At 39.2% G+C, this 26,644-nt stretch overlaps 1 protein-coding gene across 7 annotated transcripts in view; it reads left to right on the top strand.

The window, feature by feature from the left end:
- MTUS1 (microtubule associated scaffold protein 1) overlaps positions 1 to 26,644 on the top strand; it is a 170,301-nt gene that overhangs the window by 90,269 nt on the left and 53,388 nt on the right. For 5 of the 7 annotated variants that reach the window (XM_010374479.2, XM_010374481.2, XM_010374478.2 and 2 more), the window contains 2 exons: positions 2,022 to 2,156; positions 4,691 to 4,729. In XM_010374479.2, coding sequence (XP_010372781.1) covers positions 2,022 to 2,156; positions 4,691 to 4,729 — 174 coding nt within the window. Of the gene's footprint in view, positions 1 to 2,021; positions 2,157 to 4,690; positions 4,730 to 19,366; positions 19,848 to 26,644 lie in introns of those variants that run through there. The other 2 variants (XM_010374480.2, XM_010374482.2) reach the window with 2 other exon arrangements.

The following is a 26,644-nucleotide window of genomic DNA, read 5'->3' as shown; positions in this document are numbered from 1 at the left end:
TATGTGTAAAACATAAATGCATGTGTGTTTGTACCTGAGTCACATGCAGACATTGTATCCTTGCAGTATGGATTCTGACTTCATGTTGTGTGTTACGAAGTTGAGGATGGATGTGGTGCCAGAAGGATCTAGTGTTGTATTGAGTCTGAAAAGTGGCAGTGAGACAGCTGATTTCTGGCATACCATCTCCTATTCTGCGTGTGGCAGCCAAGGGACAGGAGTATCGTTCCTCACGAGGAACGTGTCCTTTACTTTAGTGAAAATCTTTTTACTGATCTCTTTGTGAACCATGGGCCTTTGTGTCTAAAGTTTAGAAAGGAAAAGCATGAATTTAGAATCACACAATTTTGTATTAGGTTTGTAAATTGAACTCAGTTTAATTTTTTAAAATATGAATAAGTGACTTATTTGTTGCTGAATGTAATCAAATATAGCTTCAAGAGAAGTAAGACTAAAATCCAGATGGTTATAATTCCATGGTTAAGTCTCTCATTTTCTTTGTTGGATTTGATTCACAAAAGCTAAAATGCTCATTGAAACCCAATATCCATTTTATATGAACATCTAAAAAGAGTTCTGTTGAATGTTATAATAGCAGTATCTTTAATACTGTCACTCCTATTAGCTTCCTGTCAACTTTGGAAAAGCCAAATCTCTAGGTTCTCGAGGAGGTGAGAATTGGAAAAAAAAAAAACAGGAAATTGACAGAATTTTCTCAGCAGGAGGGAAAGCTCTGTGTCGATTTGACCTAATACTAGGAATGTTATTTGGGCACAAGAACAATGAACAGATGGCTCATTGTACAGGGACCGAGTGTGGATTAGGGGAAAATAATAGCATGCCTGTACAAAGTTTGAATGTGATGAGTATAAGCACTGTTGTAGCAGTTGGAATAGTTCAGCCGAGTGAAAAATTTCTAGTTGTCTTCACATTTAGAATGTGTTTGTAAACAAGGTAGCTATCTTAACCCTTTGCTAAATGAGTGAAGTGAGAAAAGGGATCAAAGTTGGTAATAAATAAATTTATAAGTGTTGAATAGTAGAAAGAATTGGGTGCCTAGAATTGGATATTGATGATTATTAAGAAACAGGCTGGGCATGGTGGCTCACGCCTGTAATCCCGGCACTTTGGGAGGCTGAGGCGGGTGGATCACGAGGTCAGGAGATTGAGACCATCCTGGCTAACACAGTGAAACCCCATCTCTACTAAAAATAGAAAAAATAAGCCGGGTGTGGAGGCGGGCACCTGTAGTCTCAGCTACTCGGGAGGCTGAGGCAGGAGAACGGCGTGAACCCGGGAGGTGGAGCTTGCAGTGAGCCGACATCATGCCACTGCACTCCAGCCTGGACAGCAGAGTGAGACTCCATTTCAAAAAAAAAGAGAAACAATAAAAAATCCAGTCTGGGTTGGTGGAGGGGAAATTTTTATACATAATACAGAAGATGGTTTTTGTTATTTAGGTGAGATTCCCTTTTATGCTTTTGCTTTGGAGTAAAACATAAAGTTTGCTTTGGAACAAACTTCCTTTGTTCAGGGCAGAAGTTGATGTTTTAACTCCTTGCTGTAGCAGCGAGGATTTGAACCAGATCTCATCCTTATAGCTACCGAGGAGTCTGTATGTTACTGTTCTTGTGTCATTAACTAGCTGGCTGCATGAATTCTTTCTTGTCCCTGTGGAGATGGGTGCTCTTTCTAGCTGCACCTGGGGCATTCTTGTTACATGGCATGAATGGCTGTATTCTTCTCCAACTTTTGTCTGGAATGAAAGCTGAACTAAACAAGATGCATAAATTTGGACTGTGCCCAGCTAACAGGATGTGTGGTCACTCTGATTACAGCCTTTATTTCACATCCCTGAGGACACAAGCTACCTGTTATCCATGCTCTATTCCCAGTGTTCAGTAATGACTGGCATGTCGTAGGTGCTTATTGAGCATTTGTTGATTCAAGAACAAAGGAATAAATGTGGAAGTTTGAAACTGTATTTGTAGGATAAAGTGTACTTTTCTGTTTTGTTACAGCTGGTAATGCCGCTGTCATCAAATATGAGGAGAAACCTCCAAAACCAGCATTTCAAAATGGTTCCTCAGGATCCTTTTATTTGAAGCCTTTGGTATCCAGGGCTCATGTTCACTTGCTGAAAACTCCTCCAAAAGGTATGGTTCTCTTTGTGGTTAGAAGAGGGAGGGCAAGACGCTTAAAGTCCTTGGCTTGTAGAAAGTTAAATTTTGACAGTTAGGTTTATGGTATATTTAACAATGATTAAAAATGTGTTGAGAAAGGAGACATAATACATTTTCACACTGAGGAAATCGTTGTTCTGAGAGTTGGTAGGTTCTATAGTTAAAAATCATTACATGTAAATCAGCAGGCAGAACAACGGTATAAGGTCAAAATAACAAAACTTGTAGTTAAATTATTCTAAACTAATGCTGTAGAAGAGTGAGATAGAAGGGAGTAGAAATGCATGATGACTTTTCATCAGGGTAGAGGTTTTGTGTTTATTACTGTGCTTGTGTCTTCATGTCTTTGGTCCAACACATTGTTCTTCCTCTAAATGTTCTTTATCTCTCTTCCTTCTCATATCACTCACTCTGTATTTGCTGTGACTATTAAAAGTAATTTTCAGGTTTACAAAATATGTGGTATATACTTAATGTGCAATGTTTTCATGCAACTTTGTCTCAGTGGACCCAAAGCACATCAGGAGCCTTCTTTGTGCCACATGCAGTGACTCACGCCTGTAATCCCGGCACTTTGGGAGGCCAAGATGGGTGGACTGCTTGAGGTCAGGAGTTTGAGACCAGCCTAGCCAACATGGCAAAACGCCATCTCTACTAAAAATACAAAATTAGCTGGGCATGGTGGTATGTACCTGTAGTCCCAGCTACTTGGGAGGCCGAGGCACGAGAATTGCTTGAACCCAGGAGGCAGAAGTTGCAGTGAGCCGAAATCGTGCCACTGTGCTCCAGCCTGGGTGACAGAGCGAGACTCCGTCTCAAAAAAAAAAAAAAAAAAAAAAAAGCCTTCTATGTGCTTAGTGAACTGAAGCTAAACCGAAGCCTGAGAGGATAATTGTGAATGAGAAACCTGACCTATAAAATGAGACCCACATTTATGTTAGAGAATTTGGAAAACACAGAAAGAAACAAGGAGTCTTCCTTAATTCTGTCAACCACCAACTGCTGTCACATTTCCTTCTGACTTTTTTCCTCGGAGTATATGTTGTTTTGTTTTTATTACAGCAAAACTGGGGTAATAATGAATACACTCTTCTGTATCTTGCTTTTTATTAAGTTAGTGTATCATGAGAGCTTCTTCACTTTAAATGGCTGTGCAACGTTCACTGTTGCCAAATTCTATGGTTGTCCAGTTTAGTTTATACTGGACAACTTCTGACTTTTACTGGGGTGTATTAATACTTAGATGAAACTCTTCAAATATGAGTCATAGTTCATTGTTTCAGGTTCTGGTTACTTCTGAATGTCCCAGAAGGAGGACTTACTGGGTTAACCTGCCTGAAACTCTTTGGATTGTTAACATCTATTAGTAACTTTCTAAAAGGTGTTGCTCTGTCACAGTGTCCTCATTAACATGTGTCTCTGTGTGCGTTTAAAGGATCATATGTTAACTTGTGGCTGGTAAATGTACATCAATACCTTTTCTTTGTACGGAATTGAAGAGAAAATAGGCATGAATTTTAGGAGTGGGTTGAATTCTTCAGTGTGCAGCAGGTTGTCATTTGTCTAGGGATTTAATCAAATTTCAGAGGCACCAAATGACCTCTTGCTGGGTTGACATCAGGATGGAAAACTGTGGTTTTTTGTTGATGATGATAAAGCCCCATGATCCACACAGCAGTAACGAAGTTAACGCCATGGAACTTTGATACTAAAATGACTTTCAGAGAATGAGATTTCATAGACAGCTTTGTAGAACAGGAGACTCAGAATTTTAAAATGCCTAACTATGGAATTGATAGGTTCTTGTGTTGCAACGGTTTTACTTGAGTGGGAATCAGTGCTTTCCATTGAAAACAGCCACATATTTTAAGAAATTATCATCTCTGTAAAATTTCAGATAGAACATGGTAGCTGTTGTAACTAATCTGCAGATGGATAATGTGCTAGAAACAACTATTTCATGTTAAGTAGAAGTGTGCATAGATTTTAGTGACTTACAGCTCTGTACCTATTACCACTCCTGATTTTATAGTGTATCAGATTGGAGGAAAACTGATACAGTCATATTTCTGTTTTTCTTCATAGCTGAATAGAAACGGGTAGTTTCGGAAAGCACACAGGAGTGACTGTCTTTCATGAAGTCTGGCCTCTGCTCTTCTGGCAGCAGAATAGCATATGTGCACAGTCAATGTGTGAATTCAGTCCTGTTAAAACTTGAACTTCAGCTGTTCTTGACTGAAAAAACACTGGCTTTTTGTATTAAAACTGATGCTATTTAATTTGTGGTGATGACTTCATATCATTCTGAAACCTTTGGATGTTATGTGGAATATCATCTTATATTTAAAATGCACTTGACAAAAGTTGGTTGAATCTCACTAATATTTCCCACCTGGAACCTGGAATTTAGAGATTGAGTGTTTTTGAAAGTAATTCTTATCAACATGGTTTTTGTGTGATATGTCAAATAAAACATGTATATTTTACATGTTTCTTTTATATCTTAGGTCCTTCGAGAAAAAATTTATTTACAGCTCTTAATGCAGGTGAGTGACCACTTTATGGATGGGGATAAAAAGAATCTTTTTGTAAAGTTATGTTACTACAACTATTTACAGTGATTTTTTACTGGGGTGCTTATAAATAGAATTTCCAATTTGAGGTATAAACGTAACTTTTTATGACGGGTCACGTAGCATTAAAATATGGTAAGCATGATTTGCGTTCTGAATCGTAAAAGGACGTTTTATTGCTAACAGATAATTATAGTCTGTTAAAAACTGATTTTGTTAATGTGGTCTAAATGAGATGGAAAATGTACTTCTCCCAAGATAAATGCTAGTTTGAAATTGGATATTCCTTAATTGCTAAGTGGTCTCAAGATTTGGTTTTAGCACCTTTTCCCAGTTCAGCAGCCTATATTTTTACGTTCTTTTTTACACTTTCACTGGACTTAAATTCCCAAGATAGCCTGCAGCCTCCACTATTTGAACCACAGCTGAGAATCTAAAACTTTGTGTCTCTCAAGAAGCCATAAAAGGTTTCACAAAATATCTTCACTGCGATTGCTATACTTTGGATGGATGGATGGATGGATAGATGGATGAATGGATGGATGGATGGATGGACGGACGGACAGACACACAGACGGACAGACTGGGTGCGGTGACTCACACCTGTAATCCCAGCACTTTGGGAGTCCAAGGCAGGTGGATCACTTGAGGTCAGGAGTTCGAGACCAGCCTGGCCAATGTGGTGAAACCCCATCTCTATACTAAAAATACAAAAAAATTAGCCGGACGTGGTGGTACGCTCCTGGAGTCTCAGCTACTCAGGAGGCTGAGGCAGGATAATTGCTTGAACCCGGGAGGCAGAGGTTGCAGCGAGCCTAGATTATGCCAGTGCACTCCAGCCTGGGTGACACTGCAAGACCCTGTCTCAAAAAAAAAAAAAAAAAAATAGATGGATTGATCTCTCTCTAGATAGATAGGTAAGGTCTCCCATACACTGCCTACATTGTCTTATTTTGTATACAGTGATAAAACAGTTATGTGGCTTCTGAATCCCTGGCAGATTAGAAGAGCAAATCAGAAGAAACGAAGGTACAAGCATCGCTCATTTTCTTGAGCTTTGCAAATACTGTATTTTTCACGAGTCTACCAGCATCATTTTTCCCAACAGTAGTTGCTCACTTCATGTCTGTGTGTCACATTTTGGTAATTCTCACATAGTGGTAATTCTCACACTATTTCAGGCTTTTTCGTTATTATTATATCTGTTATGGTGATCTGCTATCGGTGATCTTTGATATTACTATTGTGATTGTTTCGGGACACCACAGACCATACCCGTGTAAGACAGTGAACCCAGCTGATGCGTGTGCATTTCGAGTGCTCCACTGACTGGTCCCTCTTCCATCCCTCTCCCTTTCCTTGATCCTCCTTTTTCCCTGAGACACAAGAATATTGAAAATAACCAATTAATAACCCTATAATGACCTGTAAATATTCAAGTGAAAGAAAAGTCGCATGTCTCTCACTTTAAATCAAAAGATAGAAATGATTAAGTTTAATGAGGAGGGCACATTGAAAGCCAAGATAGGCCAGAAGCCAGGTCTTTTGTGCCAAGCAGTTAGCCAAGTTGTAAATGAAAAGTTCTTGAAGAAAATTAAAAGGGCTTCTCTAGTGAACACACAAATAAGAAAGCAAAACAGACTCCCGGCATAGAGAAAGTTTGAGAGATCTGACCAGAAGATTAAGCCAGCTGCAACTTTCGCTTCAGTCAAAGCCTAATCCAGGATGAGACCCTATCTCTCCTCAATTGAAAGCTGAGAGAGGTGAGGAAGCTGCAGGAAAAAAGTTGGAAGCTAGCAGAGGTTGGTTCATGAGGTTTAAAGTAACTCTTCATAACATGAAAGTACAAGGTGAAGTAGCAAGTTATCCAGAAGATCTAGCTGGGATCATTGATGAAGGTGGCTACACAAAACAACAGACGTGCAGTGTGGGTGAAACAGCTTCATATTGAAAGAAGATGCTGTTTAAGACTTGCACAGGTAGACAGGAGAAGTCAGTGCCTGGCTTCAGAGGACAAGCTGTCTTATTAGAAGCTAATGCATCTGGTAATTTTAAGTTGAAGCTTATGCTGACTGACCATTCTGGAAATTCTAGGGCACTTAAGAATTACACTAAATCTACTCTGCCTGTGCTCTGCCAATGAAACAACAAAGCCTGGATGACAGCGTATTTGTTTACAGCCTGGTTTGCTGAATATTAAGCCCATTGTTAAGACCTACAACTCAGAAAGATATTTCTTTGAAAATATTACTTGTGACTGACAATGCACCTGTTCACCCAAGAACTCGGATGGAGATGTACAGGAAGATGAATGTTTTCACACTTGCTAACATAGCAGCCATTTTGCAGCCCACAGATCAAGGAGTAATGTTGACGTTCAGGTCTTACTATTTCGGAAGTACATTATGTAAGACGGTAACTGCCGTAGATACTGATTCTTCTGATGGGACTGGGCAAAGTCAGTTGAAAACCTTCTGTAAAGGGTTTGCTCTTCTAGATGCCGTTAAGAACATTCGTGATTCATGGAAGGAGCTCGAAGCACCAGCTGAATAGGAGTTTGAAAGAAGTTGACCTGACCCTCATGGATGACTTTCAGGGGTTCAGTGCTTCAGTGGAGGAAGTCACTGCAGATGTGGTAGAAATAGGATGAGAACTAGAATGAGAAGTGAAGCGTACAGCTGTGACTGCATTGCTGTTGATCTCTGGTAAAATTGGAGCAGAATGAGGAGTTGCTTCTTATAAATGAGCAAATAAAGTATCTTGTTGAGATGGAATCTACTCCTGGTGAAGATGCTGTGAACATTGTTGAAATGACAAAGGAGTCAGAATATTCCATCAAGTTAAAGCAGTGATGGGTTTGAGAGGATTGACTCCAATTTTGAAAGACATTCTGCTGTAGGTAAAATGCTATGAAACAGCATCACATGCTACAGAGAAATCTTTCATGAAAGAGTCAGTTGATGTTGCAGACTTCTTTGCTGTCTTACTTTAAATTGCCACAGCCATCCAAACCTTCAGCAACCACCACCCTAGTCAGTGAGTCAGCAGCCATCAGCGCTGAGGCAAGACCTTCCACCAGCAGAAGAATTCCTGCTCACTGAAGGCTCAGATGATCATCATTTTTTTAGCAATGAAATATTTTTAAATTAAGGTATATTGTTTTTTAGACATAATGCTATTGCACACTTAGCAGACTATAGTGTAGTGTAAATATAAGTTTTACATGCAGTGAGAAACCAGACAATTTTTGTAATTTGCCTTATTATGACATGTGTCTTATGGGGTCATCTGTATCTCCCAGGTATGCCTGTACTGTTACAGAATGTCGACTATAGTTTCTTTATACATTGTGAGTGTCAGGTGTTAAGGATGCAGTCCTGAGCGAAAAATGAGCAGGGGCTTTGTCTCTGGGGAGCTAACAGGATAGTAGAAACAAACAAACAAACAAAAAACCTGCTCAAATAAACATGAATCACAAATGCACTAAGTTCTAGGAAGGAGGGCTGTCTTGTCCTAGAAGATAGGTCCGGGATTGAAGGCTGTGATGTGAGGGAACCTGGGCAGGAGGTATAAATTTCTGAGCCTCTTGTGTAAAGAAAATAGGATGGATAACATTACATCATGAATAACAGCCTTGATGCCCCATCAGGTGTCAGTTTCCTCAGCGTAATAAGCAGGGAAGTGTGGGGGAATTATCACAGAATTCTTAACCTTTTGTAGGCTCTTAAAGCCAGGAAGACAGCCATGCAGAATGATCTAAGTTCTAAAGATCCCCAGGATGCTCAGTGTAAATATATATGGCTACTAAAGCCTTTATAGTCTAAAAATGCAGAAGAAACTCTATATTGTGCACATTTAGGCTTTTATTTCCTTTTAAGTTTCTGGTACATCCTAATATCTGGGGAAAAAAGATAGCTAATATTCTATGGAATGGTTTTGTTTAAAATTTAGTTAACCATAATCAGAAAACTGGCTCAAATGGTAGCTCTGTGTTTAACAGTTTAAGAAACCTGCAGGCTGTTTTCCAAAGTGGCTGGACAATTTTATATCCTCACCAGGAGTGTAGGAAGAATCCCGTTTTTCCACATCCTTGTCAACACTTGGCTTTGTCTGTCTTTTTTGTTATAACTCTCCTACTGGGTATGAAGTGATATCTTGTTTCAATTTGCGTTCTGACAACCAGTGACATTGAGTGTCGTTTTGCATGCTGGTTGGCCATTTGTATATCTTCTTTGGAGAAGTGTCTATTCAAATCATTTGCCAATTTTAAACTGGATTTTTTTTTTGAATTGTAGGAGTTCTTATGTAGTCTGATGTTAGACCCTTGTCAGAGTTATCATTTGCAAATATTTTCTCCCAGTTCTTGGGCTGTATTTTCACTTTCTTGATAGTTTCCTTGGAAACACAAATGTTTTAAATTTTGACAAGGTCCAGTTTTATCAGTTTTTTTCTTTTGTTGCTTCTGCTTTTGGTATTGTATCTCAGAAACAGTTGCCTCATCCAAGGTTGTGAAGATTTATGCCTGTGTTTTCTTTTAAGATTTTTTTTTTTTTTTCTGTTCTAGCTGTTACATTTAGGTTTCTGATTCATTTTGAGTTATATTTTTATATGGTATGAGGTAGAAGGTCTAACTGTTTTTCACACATGGACATCCAGGTGTTGAAAACATGATTCTTTCCCCCATCGAAATGCCTTGGCACCTTTGTTAAAAATAATTGGTTAAGAATGTGAGAGTTTACTTCTGGTTTCTAAATTGTGTTCTTTGCGTGTATACGTCTACCTTTGCCAGTACTACACTGTCTTGATTAGTAAGTTTTGAAATCAGGATGTGAGTCATTCACGTTTTTCTTTTATTTCAAGATCGTTATGGCTGTTCTGGGTCCCTTGATTTTCTGTATGAATTTTAGGATCAGCTTTTGTCAATCTCTGTAATGAAGTCACATGAGATTTTAGGAATGTAATAAATTGAATAATACTAATTCTAATTATTCCTGTTACATTTAATCTATATATGACTGTAGAGTATATAGAATATATTCTAAGGGGTCAACATTGCATTTAATCTAGTTTGTGTGGTAGGCCTGTGTATTTTCCCAAAATCATAAGCGTGACTTTCCCAGGTTCTTCTTCTTGATGGTTAGTTATTATCATCACTTAAGACTAACCTGGTATTATGAGGAGCCTAGTGAGGAGAAGTTACTTTACGGATAGAGGACCACAGCAAAGTGTGTTCACTTTGGAAGGACAACTCTGATGCTGAAGAATGTTGTCCAGACAGTCAGTGACTTTGGGTGAATCATTGAACCTCTTTGATAATAGTTTTCTATGTAACTGAAAGGGCAGATTTCTAGATTTCTCCCCACTGTGATATTCTGTGACTGCAAATCACCTTGACATTTTTCATATTCTGCTGGAAATTACTCATATTTTAGCTGATACAGAAGACATTGCCTCCACACATAGACATGTTCCTCTGAGTGTTAAATTTTTAATTGTTGTACTATGGCTTTGAGATATTTTTATTTTAAAGCGGTAAGTAGTGGTGGAGATTACAGTTGAGTTGTCCAACTTCATATTCCTTAGTTCTAGTAACATAGTCACTTTTAATTATAGCAGTTTGCCACATTTCAAAAAGTTTAGCATGTAGTTTAGAAATCACCCTTTAGCTTTTTTAAATTTGTGATTTTAAATGAAATTTAGATAAGTTTATATCCTGCTTTGTCATGTAACATAAAGTAATCACTTTTACATTTAGCAGATACAGTAACATTTAACTACTTTTGAATATTTTTGGTGCTTCTGTATCACATTCATACATGATTCTATGATGAACATCTGTACAATTAGCGCTTTCAACTTTGGGGGAAATTTCTTGTGATAGATTCTTAAAAGTAGTATCAGGAAATCAAAATATGTACCTGTTTACAGTCACTTCACTCAAATAGCCAAATTGTTTTCCAAAAGCTTCATGTCAGTTTATACCATGGTTGACATAAAAGACAGCTGGCTTCATCATACCTTGGTCAGCATTGGATATTATTTTTAAATTTTTTTGACTAACAATAGTTTAAAATGTTATGTCATTGTTTTAGCTTGACCTTTATCAATTAAAGAAATTCCATTATCTCATAAGACAACGTAGAAGAGCAGGAGGAGAACGAACTTTTAAGGCACAGGATATTGGTTTAAACCTTGGTCCTGCCACTTTCTATTTGTGTCCTGACCTTGGGCTAGTTGCTAAGCCTCTCCAAGTCTCAAATTTCTCATTTGGAAACATGGGAATATTGGGGGAATGATTCCCAGAAAGGGAATAATTTGACATCATAGAATTGTTTTATAAAAGGTTCTCAAATAATGTTAATTCAGCTGCTGGGAATGGTAATGATGATGATCTTACATTGTTTTTATAATTCTAGTGGCTTATTTTTAGAGTTCTTTTCCAGGAAGTTGAATTATTTTAAATCTGTAAAGCAAGCAGGAGAGACTACTTAAAGTCAAGAACCAACCTCTTGGGGTCTAACCGTTGCAATTTATTTAAAGGTTATGATGCTGCAGGATTCTAGTTGACATTGACTCTAAAAAAAATCTGGGCTTACTGTTGATAAGGGAGATGTCACACATACCACAGCATACTATTGTTACTTTGGTTCTACCACACACTAAAGCCATTGGGATACCAGAGCTGTATTTATCCAGGACCCTGCTTGTTTCACACAAGATCATCAGTCTCAGGTGCCAGGGTGTCTGCCTTGGAAGGTAGAAAATGCACTGTTCCTTCCACAGTTACTTAGTAAAGACAGCACAGGAGAACAGGGCGGCTTTCTTGCCTTCTTTGGCCAAGTGCTGGGAAGTGGTTGCAAGCTGCAAGCCTGCTGATGAGGTGATGCCAAGGCTGCCAGGGTTTCTTCTGGTGAGAGCAGAGAGAAGGCTATTTTTCACTGTTGTTTTATGATGATCGTAACTCTCCCCTTATACTTAAAAAGCAGTTGCTCTTTTGATATGGGATACATTTGCTGTTTCCAGTTGGTGTTGGGGTTGGGAGAAGTGGATCCTTTAGTAAATCTTCTTGAGACAGTGGCTACCTTTTTAGCAGGAGCTAGATCTTTTTCATATATATACAAAGCATTCCAGATAAATTAGTTTTATATACACAAAGTAATTAAAACACTAAGAATATAGACTTAAGTAGAAAAGATCTTTCTAGGAACACTAGTATAATAGAAATGATTAATAACTAGAACAACAAAAACTTTAGAAAACCTTAGAAACAGGCTGCATGTAGTGGCTCATGCTTGTAATCCCAACACTTTAGGCGGCAAAGACAAGTGAATTGTTTGAGGCCAGGAATTCAAGACCAGCCTGGGCAACGTAGTGACACCCCATCTCTACCAAAAATACAAAAAATTAGCTGCGTGTGGTAGCACGCACTTGTAGTCCCAGCACTCAGAAGGCTGAGGCAGAAGAATCGTTGAACCCAGGAGGCAGAGGTTGCAGTGAGCTGAGATTGCACCACGGCACTCCAGCCTGGATGACAGAGTGAGACTCTGTCTCAAAAAAATTAAAAAATGAGAATAAAAACCGTAGAAACAGTATTTATAAGCAAAGAGCAAACTGAGATAATATTAGCACATACTCTATGTAGAGCTCTGTTCAAATCAGCAAGATAAAGACAACTCTATAATAGAAGCTAATGGACATACCACCCAAAGAGATCTACAGATTCAATGCAACCCCTATCAAAATCCCAGTGTCATTTTTTTTTTTTTTTACAGAAATAGAAAAGCAATTCCACAATTCATATAGAATGACAAAGGACTGCAAATAGCCAAAACAGTCTTGACAAAGGACTGCAAATAGCCAAAACAATCTTGACAAAGAACAAAGCTGGAGGCATCATAGTTCCTGATTTCAAAGTATATTACAACACACAGTAATTAAAACAGTATGGAACTGGCACAAAGACAGAAACATAGACTGATGAAATAAAATAGTCCAGAAGTAAATCCATGCATATATGGTCAGCTAATCTTCAACAAACATGCGAAGAATACACAACAGGGAAAGGATAGTCACTTTGTAAATGGTACTGCGAAAACTGGTCATCCACAAGCAAAATAATGAAATCGGACCCTTATCTCACACAATACACAAAAATTAACTCGAGATGGATTAAAGACTTAAATATAAGATCTGAAACTGTAAAACACCTCAAAGAACACATGGGACAAAATTTCGTGACATTTTTCTTGGTATGACACCAAAAGCCCAGGTAATAAAAGCAAAAATAGGCAGGCGGGAGTACATCAAAATAAAAATCTGCAGAGCGAAGCAGTCATTTAATAGCATGAAAAGGCAGCTTATGAGATAAGGGAAAACATTTGCAAACCATACATCTGATAAGGGGTTATTTACCAAAATAATTGAAATCAGGATGTTGAAGAGATATTTGCATTCCCATGGTCTATTGGGGGAACTTGCCCCCAGTATTTCTATTTTCCTGAAGTGGCAGCTGGTCTGAGAAATAAAGAGAAAGAGTACAAAGAGTGGAATTTTACAGCTGGGCCACTGGGGGTAACATCACATATCGGTAAGGCCGTGATGCCCACCTGAGCCGCAAAACTAGCAAGTTTTTATTAGGGATTTCAAAAGGGGAGGGGATAATGAACAGGGAGTAGATCACAAAGATCACGTGCTTCAAAGGGCAGAAAGCAGAGCAGAGATCACATGCTTCTGAGAAAACAGGACCAGAGCAAAATCAGAAACTCCTGATAAGGGTCTGTGTTCAGCCGTGCACTATTGTCTTGATAAACAACTTAACAGAAAACGAGGTTCCAGAGCAGAGAACCTGTCTGACCACAAATTTACCAGGGCAGAGTTTTTTCCCCACCCTAGTAAGCCTGAGGGTACTGCAGGAGACCAGGGCATAACTCAGTCCTTATCTCAACCGCATAGGACACCTCCCAGAGCGGCCGTTTATGGACCTCCCCCCAGGAATGCAATTCTTTTCCTAGGGTCTTAATATTATACTCCTTGTTAGAAAAAGAATTTAGCAATATCTCTCCTCCTTGCATGTCTGTTTATAGGCTCCCTGCAAGAAGACAAATATGGCTCTGTTCTGCTCGACCTCGCAGGCAGACAGACCTTATGGTTGTCTTCCCTTGTTCCCTAAAATTGCTGTTACTCTGTTCACTTTCAAGGTGCACTGATTTCATATTGTTCAAATACACATGTTTTACAATCAATTTGTTCAGTTAACACAATCATCACAGGGTCCTGAGGTGACATACATCCTCAGCTTACAAAGATAACAGGATTAAGAGATTAAAGTAAGACAGGTGTAAGAAATTATAAGAGTATTATTAGGGAAGTGGTAAATGTCCATGAAATCTTCACAATTTATGTTTCCTCTGCTGCGGCTCCAGCTGGCCCCTCCATTCAGAGTCCCTGACTTCCCGCAACAGTGGACATTGCCACATTATGATAGCCAGGATGTGGGAACAACCTAAATGTCCATAGGGTAAAGCAAATATGGCATATATGTGCAATGGAGTATTATGCAGCCACTAAAAAGAAGGAAGTCCTGCCATGTGCAATGATACAGATAAAGCTGGAGGACACTATGCTAAGTGAAATAAGCCAGTCATGGGGCAAATACTGTATGATTCTACTTATAGAAGGCATCTAACATAGTCAAAGTCAGAAACAGAGTAGAATGGTGGTTGCTGGGGAATGGGAACTTGCTGTTCAATGGTACAAGGTTTGTTATGCAAGGGCAAAAAAGTTTTCAAGATGTTTGTTACAGCATTGTGCCTATAGTTAACAATATTGTATTGTTCCCTTAAAATTTTGTTGTGAAGGTAGATTTCGTATTAAGTGTTCTTGCCATAATTTAAAAAACCTGAACAAAAAGAAAGGGAAAAATAAGTGGATGGACAGAAAAGAAGAAACGTATGAAGAACTAAGGAATATATGAAAAATGTTTACCAAATAGGAGTTAAAATAACGTGCTCTCAGTTCTTGCTTATTTCTTAATGGTAGTACCTGGTACTGGCAAAGAGTAAGAAACAGCACTCACATGTACAGCTCCTGAAGTGTGAATTACAGAGGCTGTAGCAGAGAGCAAACACCTTCTACCCAGGAATTCTGTTTTTCAGAATTGGGTCTGGGAAAATAATTTATTTCCTTATTTACTGCTTTTCAGAATTATTTACAATGGGGGAAGATTGGAAACAACCTATATACCTTATAGGAATTAAGTTCGTTGACGTTTTAAAGACATTTTTGAAACCATTAAAATAACAATATAAAGGCTTATTTAATCCCATGGAAAGATACGTGTGAAATTTTTAAGTTTAATAAGTTTATTGGGCTTATAGTAAGTTTAAAAACAAATTGCAGAGCAGTCTGATGTGTAAGTAATTTAAATTTAAAAAAAAATTCTTGCCGGGTGCAGTGGCTCACGCCTGTAATCCCAGCATTGTGGGACGCCAAGGTGGGCATATCACGAGGTCAGGAGATTGAGACCATCCTGGCTAACACGGTGAAACCCCGTCTCTACTAAAAATACCAAAAAAAAAAAGAATTAACCGGGCATGGTGGCAGGCACCTGTAGTCCCAGCGACTCAGGAGGCTGAGGCAGGAGAATAGCATGAACCCGGGAAGCAGAGCTTGCGGTGAGCCGAGATTGCGCCACTGCACTCCAGCCTGGGGGACGGAGCGAGACTCCGTCTCAAAAAAAAAAAAAACAAAAAAAAAAACTACAATGAACATATGGTTTTTGTTTTTTAAAAACAAACATTGTACATGAATTCAAAGCATTACTGCTTTTAATTTAAAGTCTTATTTTGCATATTGCAAAATAAAAGGCAATGTCACTGTTCTTTGAGAGCTTATCAATGGAAGTTGATAAGTGGTTGGAAGTTGATTGTTTTTCTAATTGTTTTGTGTTAATGTTTTGATAATTACAATATATCTTCGTACCGAGGAAGAGGATAGTGTGGAAAAATTGGGCCTTAAGTTGAAGTTTATACAACTGGAATAGAGAATTGAACTTAATATATTAAAGACTATGAGGAGTAAAATGAAGAAAATGTTGCAATTAATGCTGTGCTAGGGAAAGTAAGGAAATAAATGTTAAGACTGATGTTCCATATTAGGCTAAAGGAGATTGGTTGGATAGAGATGCTTGAATCTCTGAACAAGCCACTTGGTTTAAGTTTTAATCTTCCTTATTCTTCATGATGATTAAAAATAACACACAAATTGAGTGCATTTTGTAGCATCTAAGCACACTATACAGATTATGCTAGAATCTTGTCTAAAATCATGACATTGTTTTCTAAATCCCTGATTTAAAAAACCACATTTCTATGCAGATTTCAGTGGCATTTCTATTTGTTTGAATATACTGTGATATTACAACATATTGACTTACCAAACATTTTGTATCATCATATTTTGTTATTTAAGCCTTAATATAGACTTTACACATCATTTGTTTTTCTTTGTGTCATTATGAAAACTCGGGTCATTTTGTAGGCTTTCTGTAAGATTATCCTAACACTTCTTAATTTTTTTCTGGCTCCAGGATTTTTGATAAAAAAAGGAAAATACAAACACATATAGTAAAGAAAAATAGAAATCCTGCCTCTTCCACCTCCCAGAGCATTGCTGACATTTTGGCACGTTTGCTCCAATATACTTTATCCTTTTTGTTTAAAGTTGAGATTCTACATTGCATAAAATTTTAAATCATGGTTTTGTTTTCCACTGACATCCTAACACAGACTCTGCTTCATAGAGACTCATCTTTTGTGTGTGTGTGTGTGTGTGTGTGTGGAGGAGTTTCGCTCTTGTTGCCCAGCCTGGGTTGCAGTAGTGCAATCTCTGCTCATTGCAACCTGCATCTCCTGGATTCAAGTGGTTCTTACCTGTCACCATGCCCAGCTAATTTTTTGTATTTTTAGTAGAGACGGGGTTTCACCATGGTGGCCAGGCTGGTCTTGAACTCCTGACCTCAGGTGATCCCACCCGCCTTGGCCTCGCAAAGTGCTGAGATTACAGGCACCACACCCGGCTCATAAAGACTCATAACTAACGTTTTACCAACTGCAAACTGTTCTACCTTAGGCATTAAAATTTCCTTATTTTTTCCTCTCTTGTCCTCAAGTGATGCCTTTTCCTCTTAAATTAAGACTTTTAAAAATAACAAAGACACTTTTTTTAGGTAATTCTCTCACATTCGTTCAATTTCAGAAAATACAGAGTACCTAAGTGGTAACAGACGATCAAATAATCAAAGAATTTTTTTGAACCAGTTTTTTTTTTTATCTTGGCTCCCCCCAGAGGCATATATAGTATAAAAATAGTTGTGACCTGAAAGTAATTGCTTATCCGGTTATTTAAATGAGCAAACGTAAAGTGTGTAAGGGAGTGCTTAGAGCAGTAGATTATAAGGGATGGCCATTTGTGTTTAGGGATTGCCAAGGCAGCTCCCTTGCTTTGGTGCACTTGTGCTGCATGGCCACCAGGAGGCAGATTATGTTTGGGAAAGAATCGAAACCTAGTTTGTGCAGTTCTGTCATGTATCTAATACACCTTGCTATGTTTGTGTGTATATTTCACTGGACAAATGAATGACTTTTGGCTTTTCCTCCTCACTGGCACTGTTTTAGTTTATTCCTGCAGCTTCTTACTCTGCTAAGAGATATCATTAACAACGTTTATTTTTAATATGTGTGGTTATAGCTTAATGTAATTCAAGTAAAAATGTTAATGAATCTGATTAATTGGTGATTAGATTGCTAATTTCTTCTTTTAGGGAGTCTAAAGAACTTCCCTTTTAACAAGGATAATTTAAGGCCGGGCGCGGCGGCTCACGCCTGTAATCCCAGCACTTGGGAGGCCGAGGTGTGTGGATCACCTGAGGTCAGGAGTTCAAGACCAGCCTGGCCAACATGGTGAAACCCCGTCTCTACTAAAAATACAAAAATCAGCCAGGCATGGTGGTGGGCGCCTGTAATCCCAGCTACTTGGGAGACTGAGGCTGGATAATCGCTTGAACCCGGCACGTGGAGGTTGCAGTGAGCAGAGACCGTGCCATTGCACTCCAGCCTGGGCAACAAGAGTGAAACTCCAGATAATTTAGAATTTAGTATTACTGAATAAACAACAGACACAACCAAAATAAAGAAAAACTGCCTCCTACTATATGGAGTGGTGGCATATTTTTTTTAATCATATCAAAATTTGACTCTGTTCTTCTATTTGTTTTTAATGCTGATTGATTTCTTAGTTTTTACAAGGTTTTGGGGGGTAGAGGAAAAGGTTCTGGTATATTTTTAGTATGTAGAATCTGGAAGGAAAAGGTGTTTAGGTTTTTTAATAATAAACTGGGATGAAGTAAAAGGCGACCCCTAAAAGCAGCTTGCCTTGACTTTAATTCCTTGATCATTTGGCTTCAGTTGCCATGGTGCGATGTATTTAGCAGGTTTTCCATCAGTGTATGAACTAGGTGTATCTTTCTCACAGGAGCCCTGGACGGGTTATTGGGTCTGTCTCCCTTGCTGACAGCCTCTAAAATGGCAAGCTGGGGGCTTGAGTAAAGAGGGAGGGGATCTGAGGGAAGAGGACTTACTTAAATTTTCCCTTCCTCCCTCTCTCCTCCCCGCTTCATAACCTACTCTGTAGAATTTCTAAAAGAACTGCTTCCTGCCAGTTTTAATAGCACTTACTGGTGTTATTTATGGTAACAATTCTGCATTTATTTCTGAGTCTTATTTTCTAGGAAATCTTGGAAACCGGCATAGGACATTTTTAAAACATGGTTTTGTTGTACTTTATCACATTTTTAAAAATGTTAAGAGCTGAGGCTTTTTGCGATTTATTGGAATTAGCTTAAGCGGGCATATTGTTGGTAATTCTCAGGTGCATAGCTTTGTTTTACAAGTTCCTTTGGTTTTTGCCATCGTGTTTCAGCATGCTTTTACAGGCCACTCTGCTGAAAGAAAAATTAGTAGATAACTGGCAAAGGATACTGATAACTGTGCCCCCTCACACGCCTAGTCTTTAAAGAGCGCTGTAAGAGGCCACCTGATGTTCTAAATTACTCACACAATAAATGTAGTCTTTAGAATATGCCAATCTGATGGACTAGTCCTCTGGAACTCTGATATTATCTCTGGTAGAGAAACTGTATTAATTTTGCATTGTTGACTATTTGTGAGGTCCTCAGCCTGTGGGAATTAAAGTTGAACTTTAACCTTTTGACAATCTGTCATTAATATATTAGAATAGAAATTTTCTTAAATATTGTAGTTGGGAACATTTATTGCCTGAAGTCTTAAAAAAAAAAAAAAAAACTTTTTCTAAATACCAGGCTTAAATATAGGTTTACATGAAAAATATCTAGAGAAAAAAAATGCTCGTGTTATTAGTGCAAATATAAGGAGTGAAAAATGTTAAAATCAGTACACAGTGTACTTTCAGGAAATCTTAATTTTTTTCTAATTATGAAATAAACACCAGGCATTGGAAGTAGTTAATTTCCCCTAGTGATCTTTCAAGTGGTTACAGGATCTGTGACATTATTGGTTGTTCTCTAAAGCTCCCGAGACCACCCACTTTCTCCTCCCCTTTACCATCTCGGATGAAAACCATAACAACTCCGCAAGCATGCACAGTGTGATTTGGTTCAGAGGCGGCTTCTGGACCTGCAGGAAGGAGATTTTATTCAGGGGAAGAGCATCGTTTTGGCAACATCTGGAAGTGAAAACGGAAGCCAGAAACACTTGGCTAGCCCTGGGGGATTTTTTTTCTTCTTTGCCTCTCTGGTGGAATGACATTTGCTGTGTAGGCATGTTTCCTCTCACTGTATTTCTTGGCCTTGAAGAGTACTGAGTTTAAAAAGACAGTATGTGACAGTCCATGGAAATCGCCTCTTCTGTAAATCTCGCCACCTGCTCCGAAGACATGTTGTTGTCTCCCAAATTCTCCTTATCCACCATTCACGTACGACTGACAGCCAAAGGATTGCTTCGAAACCTTCGACTTCCTTCAGGGTTTAGGAGAAGCACTGTTGTTTTCCACACAGGTCTGTCTTGCGTACATCTCTGCTTCGTGTTGCACGGGGGACATCTTCATTAATTTGCAGATGTTTATCAGAGGTCTTTCCAAGGAGACAGATACTTGGAGAAACCAAGCTCTCTCTAATGAGAGATGAGGTTTAATTTAAAAATTGTTTTCTGTTGCTTCAGCACAAGTGCATAATACTTTTATTTTAGCAGCAGATTGTGTTGTTTGTGTTGATGGAAGACAGAATTGTTGCCTTGGTGTTCCCTAGCTCTTTTCTCTGTCACCAGCCAAATGTGTGAAAATCAGCACCTGTTAAATTATATTTTACTTCCAATGGTTGGGAAATAGGACATAGGTAAATTTAGAATAATATTTCTTTTTCCCCTGTGTAAATGAGGTTTCCATCGTTTTTCATTGGATAGTTTCTCAGTCAGATGAGACAGTTAATTGTAATATGCTAAAAGGTTTCCGTATTCTAAGCCATTCTGACAGAAAACATCCTAATGGTTATGGAGAAGTAGTAAGTGAATCGCAAATCTAGTTTTTCGGTCTTCATAGTAAAAACGTGTGCAGTCTCAAAATACTTCCCCTGAGGTTTATGTTTGTATCTGCTTTTCATTCTCTGTGCCTAAGATGAAAATAAATTTCGTATATATTTTAGGCACATGGTGACCTGTCTGCTCACTTTTAGGGGATTGGCTTGGCCTACATTGCTACTTTTGTTCTAGATGATTTTTACAACCACAGTGAATTAAATCAGTTTTCTTCTGTAAAATATGTTAGCTGGGGTGCTGTTACATTTGTTTTGGGCTGGTTGGTGTTAGGTGTTGCAGGATTGTTTGATGAGGATGTAAATAGATTTTTTTTTTTCCTGCTTCATGTGCATGTGACCCCTCGTGTATCTTGTTTGGCACTTGGCTCATTTCTGCCCCTGGGGATTTTTTTTCAGCTGACTGTTTTTAGTTTTCCCAGAGGCATCTCTCTTCTCTGTGGGAGAATTCTGATTTTTTCCAGCACCTCTCTCTCGTGTTTCATAACTCCCCTTGACCTGTCATCTGAGTTTGCCAGCCTCTCCCTTTCAGTCTGAGCTGACAGCTGAAGGTAAATGGGGGAGGCAGCGAGGAGGTGGTCAACAGTGGCCCTCCTCTCCCAGCCCAGGGCCGCTACAGCCCTTTCAACTGAAAAAATTAATAGGTGGGGGGGAAAAAAAGCAAAGGGTACCCTATATTCCCTATATTTGCAATAATTTGTCTGATCGAAAGTAGCTCCACATCGCTTTTAACAAGTTTTTTTTTTAAATACTATAATCCACACTCCAACTTAAAAATAAAATCAAACAGTGTGGAAGGTTGTGCAGTCCTAGGCAAGCCTGTCTTTTACCCAGGATCCCTGCCTGCGCTCCGTGGAGGCAGCCACTGTCAGGCTGCTTGTATAGCGTTCTTGCACGTTTCCAGTCGCGTGTAAATCTACGTAGGTCTTTTATATTCTTTTTTTGTTATACAGAAATAAAAGCATACTATATAGTCTATACCTTTTTAAAGCTAATGTATTTTAGACTTGCATGTGATCACATTTTTATCTGCCTCATTAAAAAAAATAGTTCTGTAACATTCCATTGTTGGATAAGTCATGATTTACTTAACCAGTGCTCTGGTAGTAGGCATTCTGAGTTGTTTGTAGTGTTGTTGTGAAGCAGGTAGCTTTCCAAGACAGCTTAAGCAAAAGACACAAGGCTTCTATTACCAGCGTTTGGTTAATAGTGATGTATTGGGCACATTTTATTTTCTAAACTTATGTAAACTATTTTTTGTTGATTTGCAATCATAATTTTTGAAGCTAGAGTTCACATAGAGGTGATCAATCTATCTTATACCAGGAAGTCTCAGGCCCAGAGAGCTGAATTCGCTTGCCCAAAGGCGCGCAGTAAGTGGCAGACATAGGACTAAAACCTAGGACGTCTTTTTAGAATTTTTGGCGTACATATTTTCTGGCTGCAAATTTTGCTGTAATTTTATTAGATCCAAGGAATAGCAGGGATGGAGAAAGTGTTTTGTGTGTTGGAGGCTTTTTAAAATCCTGTAAGGAATATAATTCTGCTTACTCCCAATATCAGTCTTTTGTGGGCTTATCCGTATTATGTCATTTTAATGTCCGAGGAATCGTCCGTCAAGTGGGTATTGACACCGTCGCAGTGACTCTTATCTGAACGGACTGTCAGCAGTACCTTGGGTTTGTATCCTTAGTGAAGGAAGTGGTGTTGGTTGCCTCTGTGCAGTGGTGTTGACCTGGATTCCAAGAGGCCTGGATTATAGCCTTGATTCTGCTAGTGACCAAGTGAATAGCCCTGTGCACCTAACCTCACAGGGCTACAAAATAAGGGAATCACATGAGATGACTTCCAGGTTCCCCTTAGCCTCAATATCTGTGAATTTTCCGACTGAAGATTTGAAAACCCTCGGTGCATTACTCTGCTTGGAAATTCATCTTATCTAAATGAATTGTCTCCTTATTTTTACCTCCTAAATTCAGTTAATACTCCTGAATTATCTGTTTCTTTTCATGACACCATGTGTCTGCTCATCAGAACCCACCTTTGTTTTCTGTTGTTGTTTTTTGTTTGTTTGTTTTAGATGGAGTCTCGCTCTGTCGTCTAGGCTGGAGTGCACTGGTGCTATCTCAGCTCGCTGCAACCTCCACCTCCCAGGTTCAAACAATTCTCCTGCCTCAGCCTCCCGAGTAGCTGGGATTACAGGTGCCTACCACCACGCCCGGCTAACTTTTTTGTATTTTTAATAGAGATGGGGTTTCACCACGTTGGCCACCTGGTCTGGAACTCCTGACCTCAGGCAATTCGCCTGCCTCAGCCTCCCAAAGTGCTGGGATTACAGGCATGAGCCACCACGCCTGGCCATACCCCACCTTTGATTCATTACTTGTCCTGATTTATCCACGATCAGTTGGTTGCCAAACTCTTAAGACTCCATCATTTGAAATCTCTATTTGTTTTTACCCCCTGCCAGTACCCTAGTTCAGGCACTATTATGTTGAAGCATTGAAATTGCTCTTCTTGGCCGGGCGCGGTGGCTCAAGCCTGTAATCCCAGCACTTTGGGAGGCCGAGACGGGCGGATCACGAGGTCAGGAGATCGAGACCATCCTGGCTAACACGGTGAAACCCCGTCTCTACTAAAAAAATACAAAAAACTAGCCGGGCGAGGTGGCGGGCGCCTGTAGTCCCAGCTACTCGGGAGGCTGAGGCAGGAGAATGGCGTAAACCCGGGAGGCGGAGCTTGCAGTGAGCTGAGATCCGGCCACTGCACTCCAGCCTGGGCGACAGAGCGAGACTCTGTCTCAAAAAAAAAAAAAAAAAAAAAAAAAAAAAAAAAAAGAAATTGCTCTTCTTGGCTGGTGCCAGTGGCTCACACCTGTAATCCCAGCACTTTGGGAAGCCAAGGCAAGAGGATCACTTAAGGCTAGGAGTTTGAGACCCGCCCTGGAGAGTTAGCGAGACCCTGTCTCTATTTAAAAAACCACACACACAAAATTACTCTTCTAATAAGTAAAAAGTGGCCAAATATGAACAGTTTTGTATAATCCAGGCTAAGATGTTGACTGGGCTTTCTGAAAAGTTTTCTATTTGGTCTGAGCCTCCAGCCTTTCCCTTGCTTCTACACTGTCTTTCGCATTGCAGATTAATGCATTTATTTCATAAGGAAGTACCCATTAGATGTGTACTGTGTACCAGGCATGATGATAGGTGCTGAAAGTATGGCTGGGAGTAAGTCAAATGGACCCTGCCTTCACACAGCCCACTGTTTAACAGAAGGAGACAGAGCACCAGGTAATAATACAGGGTATGGACCAGTGCCCAGGCAGCTCTTAGCAGGTGGAGGTACCTTTAATCCAGGTCCTCCAGTAGAAGTGCCTTTTAAGTTGAGTTCTCAGGAAGTGGAGAATTAACCAAGAAACCAAGTGTTTCAGACAGAGAAAAAAGCATGTAAAAGCCTGGAGGGGTTTGAGGAAGGGCTCCTTCAAGGAAACAAAAGAGTTGTAATATTTCTGAGCATAGAATGTGGTGGGACGGGGGCTGGCCATTATAGAGATCCAGCCAGAATAAGCGTTCTCACTGATCCTATGTAGAGGGCACTGCAATAGGACTCTTAACATTTTATACCTGTCTGTGGGACAGAGACTAGAGAAGTCACAAGCTCTATTTCCCAGCCTCCCTTCTAGGTAGATACAGTCATGTGACTGAGACTCAGCCAATGAGACGGAAGCTGAAGCGAACTGGCACCTGGGCACTCTGATATATTATTACTGGGTGGTGTGCACCACTGGCAAAGCGTGCTGTTGGATTGATGTTATCTTTCCTCTGTAAATAGGGGAGAGGAGGGAATTTGTCAGAAACTGTGCATGATGTCGCAGGACATCAGGCGCAGATGAAAATCTGAGAAGTCCAGTGATGACTTCACTGACGTGGGGAAAGGTCAGCAATAGTCTTTGTTACCAAAGTATTAAACTCCGTCTCTTTCAGAATTTTACCTCAGCATACTAGTTCTAGTTTTATAATGAGGCAGGGGAAGGAAAAGACTTTGCTAAGAATTTATTCCCTGCCGCTTAGCATTCAGTTTTTCTATGAAGCTGGAAATTCTTGTGTTAATTACTATGAAGAGCGTCATTTGAACCTCACAGGTTAATTTCCTTCTTGACTCCAGTGAAGGCAATTCAGTACACTAAGGACAGAATTCTTTCTGCTGAGCTAGTGACATTAAACGTGATTACTGCAGCACAGAGGAGGAGGAACACATATACATACATATCAAGGAATGGCAGAGTTAGTATCAGGACAAAATACTTCCATTTACTTTTGCTATTTTATTATATTTTGAACTTTTAGGTTCAGGGATACATGTAAAGGTTTGTTACACAGGTAAACTCATGTCACAGAGTTTGTTGTACAGATTATTGTACAATAAATAGTTTATTGTACAGATGATTTCATCACCCAGGTATTAAGGCCAGGACCCGAGTTATTTTTTTCTTCTACTGTCCCTCCTGCTACCCTGCACCCTCATGTAGACCCCCGTGTCTGTTTCCCTTCTTTGTGTTCATGAAGAGAACCGTTTTAAACAGGTGTTCAGTAAGAGGCAGGCAGAATGTGAATGCGTTTGTTTACAATGAAATTCATCAAATTATGTTCTTGCATTTGGTATTCACTTTCGACTCCTTTTAGATGGAATTAATAGCTTCACTAAGAAGCAACTTGTCTCCCCTGAAGAAAAGCAGCTTTGAGGTTGTTCAGTGGCTCTACCACTGAGTGGATCCTCATCTCTGCTGTCTTCTTAGCCCTGTCTTCGTGATTGTTGTCTCATGATCTCACAGTGGCTGCTCCAGAGAGGAAGAAAAAGAAATGAGGAAGGGGTGGTGCCAGTTCGCTTCAGCTTCCGTCTCGTTGGCCGAGTCTCAGTCACATGACTGTATCTACCTGAAAGGGAGGCTGGGAAATAGAGCCTGTGACTTCTCTAGTCTCTGTCCCACAGATAGTTTTAAAATGTTAAGAGCCCTGTTGCAGTATCTGCCACAGAGAAGGCAGAACAGGTATTTCTCAAGCGGATGTTGGCTGATTATAAATGAGGGGAGTATATTATTTAAGAAGTTGGATCTTGCAGTAGGCCTTGCTGTTTATGCTGTGCATTTTGGAGGGGCATTGATTACCTGTTTGTAATGATTCCAGTTAAACTTTCAAGTTGTTTTATTGTTTGGATGTAAGTCTTAATATTCGATTTTTGATCTCTTGAATGAATTTTCAGTTATAAAATACATTGGGAAGGAATGTGCTCAACTTTAAGTGTGGCTGATGTATGCTTAATATGTTATTGCTGCATTATGGATGTATTATGGATTAGGAGGGCATTTACTCATGTACCGTGACGTGTAATAAACTTCAGTTTCTCTTGTGTTTTTCTTACCACAAAATGTAGACGTCAGTGAGGCCATATTAAAAGGCTTCCATTAAAAAAACCACATGTTAGAATTTGCGTGTGACAAGATAAAATTTAGGCTTTTGTAGAATGCAGAAGAAATCAAAAGGACCAAGATGAAGAAGAATGTGAGATGTAGCCTTTCACTGCCCCTTAGTTATCTTACTGTGAATCCAGATTCTTCCTTTCAGCCTCCTTGAAAGCAGTCATGAAGGATTTTGCTGGACTCTTGCCACATACACAAGTGTTAGCTAAAAACTGGTTATTACTTATTGTATGATGCTGAAATCATTTTGTTGTGGATGGATTCCAAGCTTCTGTAGCTGTGGCAGTTTTAGAGCTGTAGCTTTGCCGTGACATGAAAATCTCCCCTTTTGTAGTTAAAGCTTTCTGTTGAAGAAGACAATAAAGTGTTAAATGCCAAGTTTTGTTCACAGTAGGTAAGATTTTGGTAAGTTTGTAAGAGTGAGATATTGAAAGAGACAGTATGTCCTAATCTGACGAGTTTCAGATAATTAGAGTTTTATTACACTAAATTATGTTTTAACGTAGTATCCACTTTCACACACAAATGGAAAGGAAATAATAAATTATGGTATGGAGTTGCATTCAGAATGGGAAGGACAGCAGTATTTTTCATCAAGAGACATTGGAGGAACATGGCAAGCTGTATATAGTAAATAGTTGTTTCGTTAGAACAATTTATTCTGGTTAATTAATAGAGAATTACCCTATAAATGAAGTAATATACTTTTTATGAGCTTTAAAACATCTTTCAGCACTAAGAATAATATTTTATTAATAATGTATGCATATTCTTAGGTAGAAACACAACA

This window comes from Rhinopithecus roxellana, chromosome 9, assembly GCF_007565055.1.
Source record: "Rhinopithecus roxellana isolate Shanxi Qingling chromosome 9, ASM756505v1, whole genome shotgun sequence".
NCBI classification, from domain to species: Eukaryota; Metazoa; Chordata; class Mammalia; order Primates; family Cercopithecidae; genus Rhinopithecus; species Rhinopithecus roxellana.
This window is presented reverse-complemented; position numbering and strand designations above follow the sequence as displayed.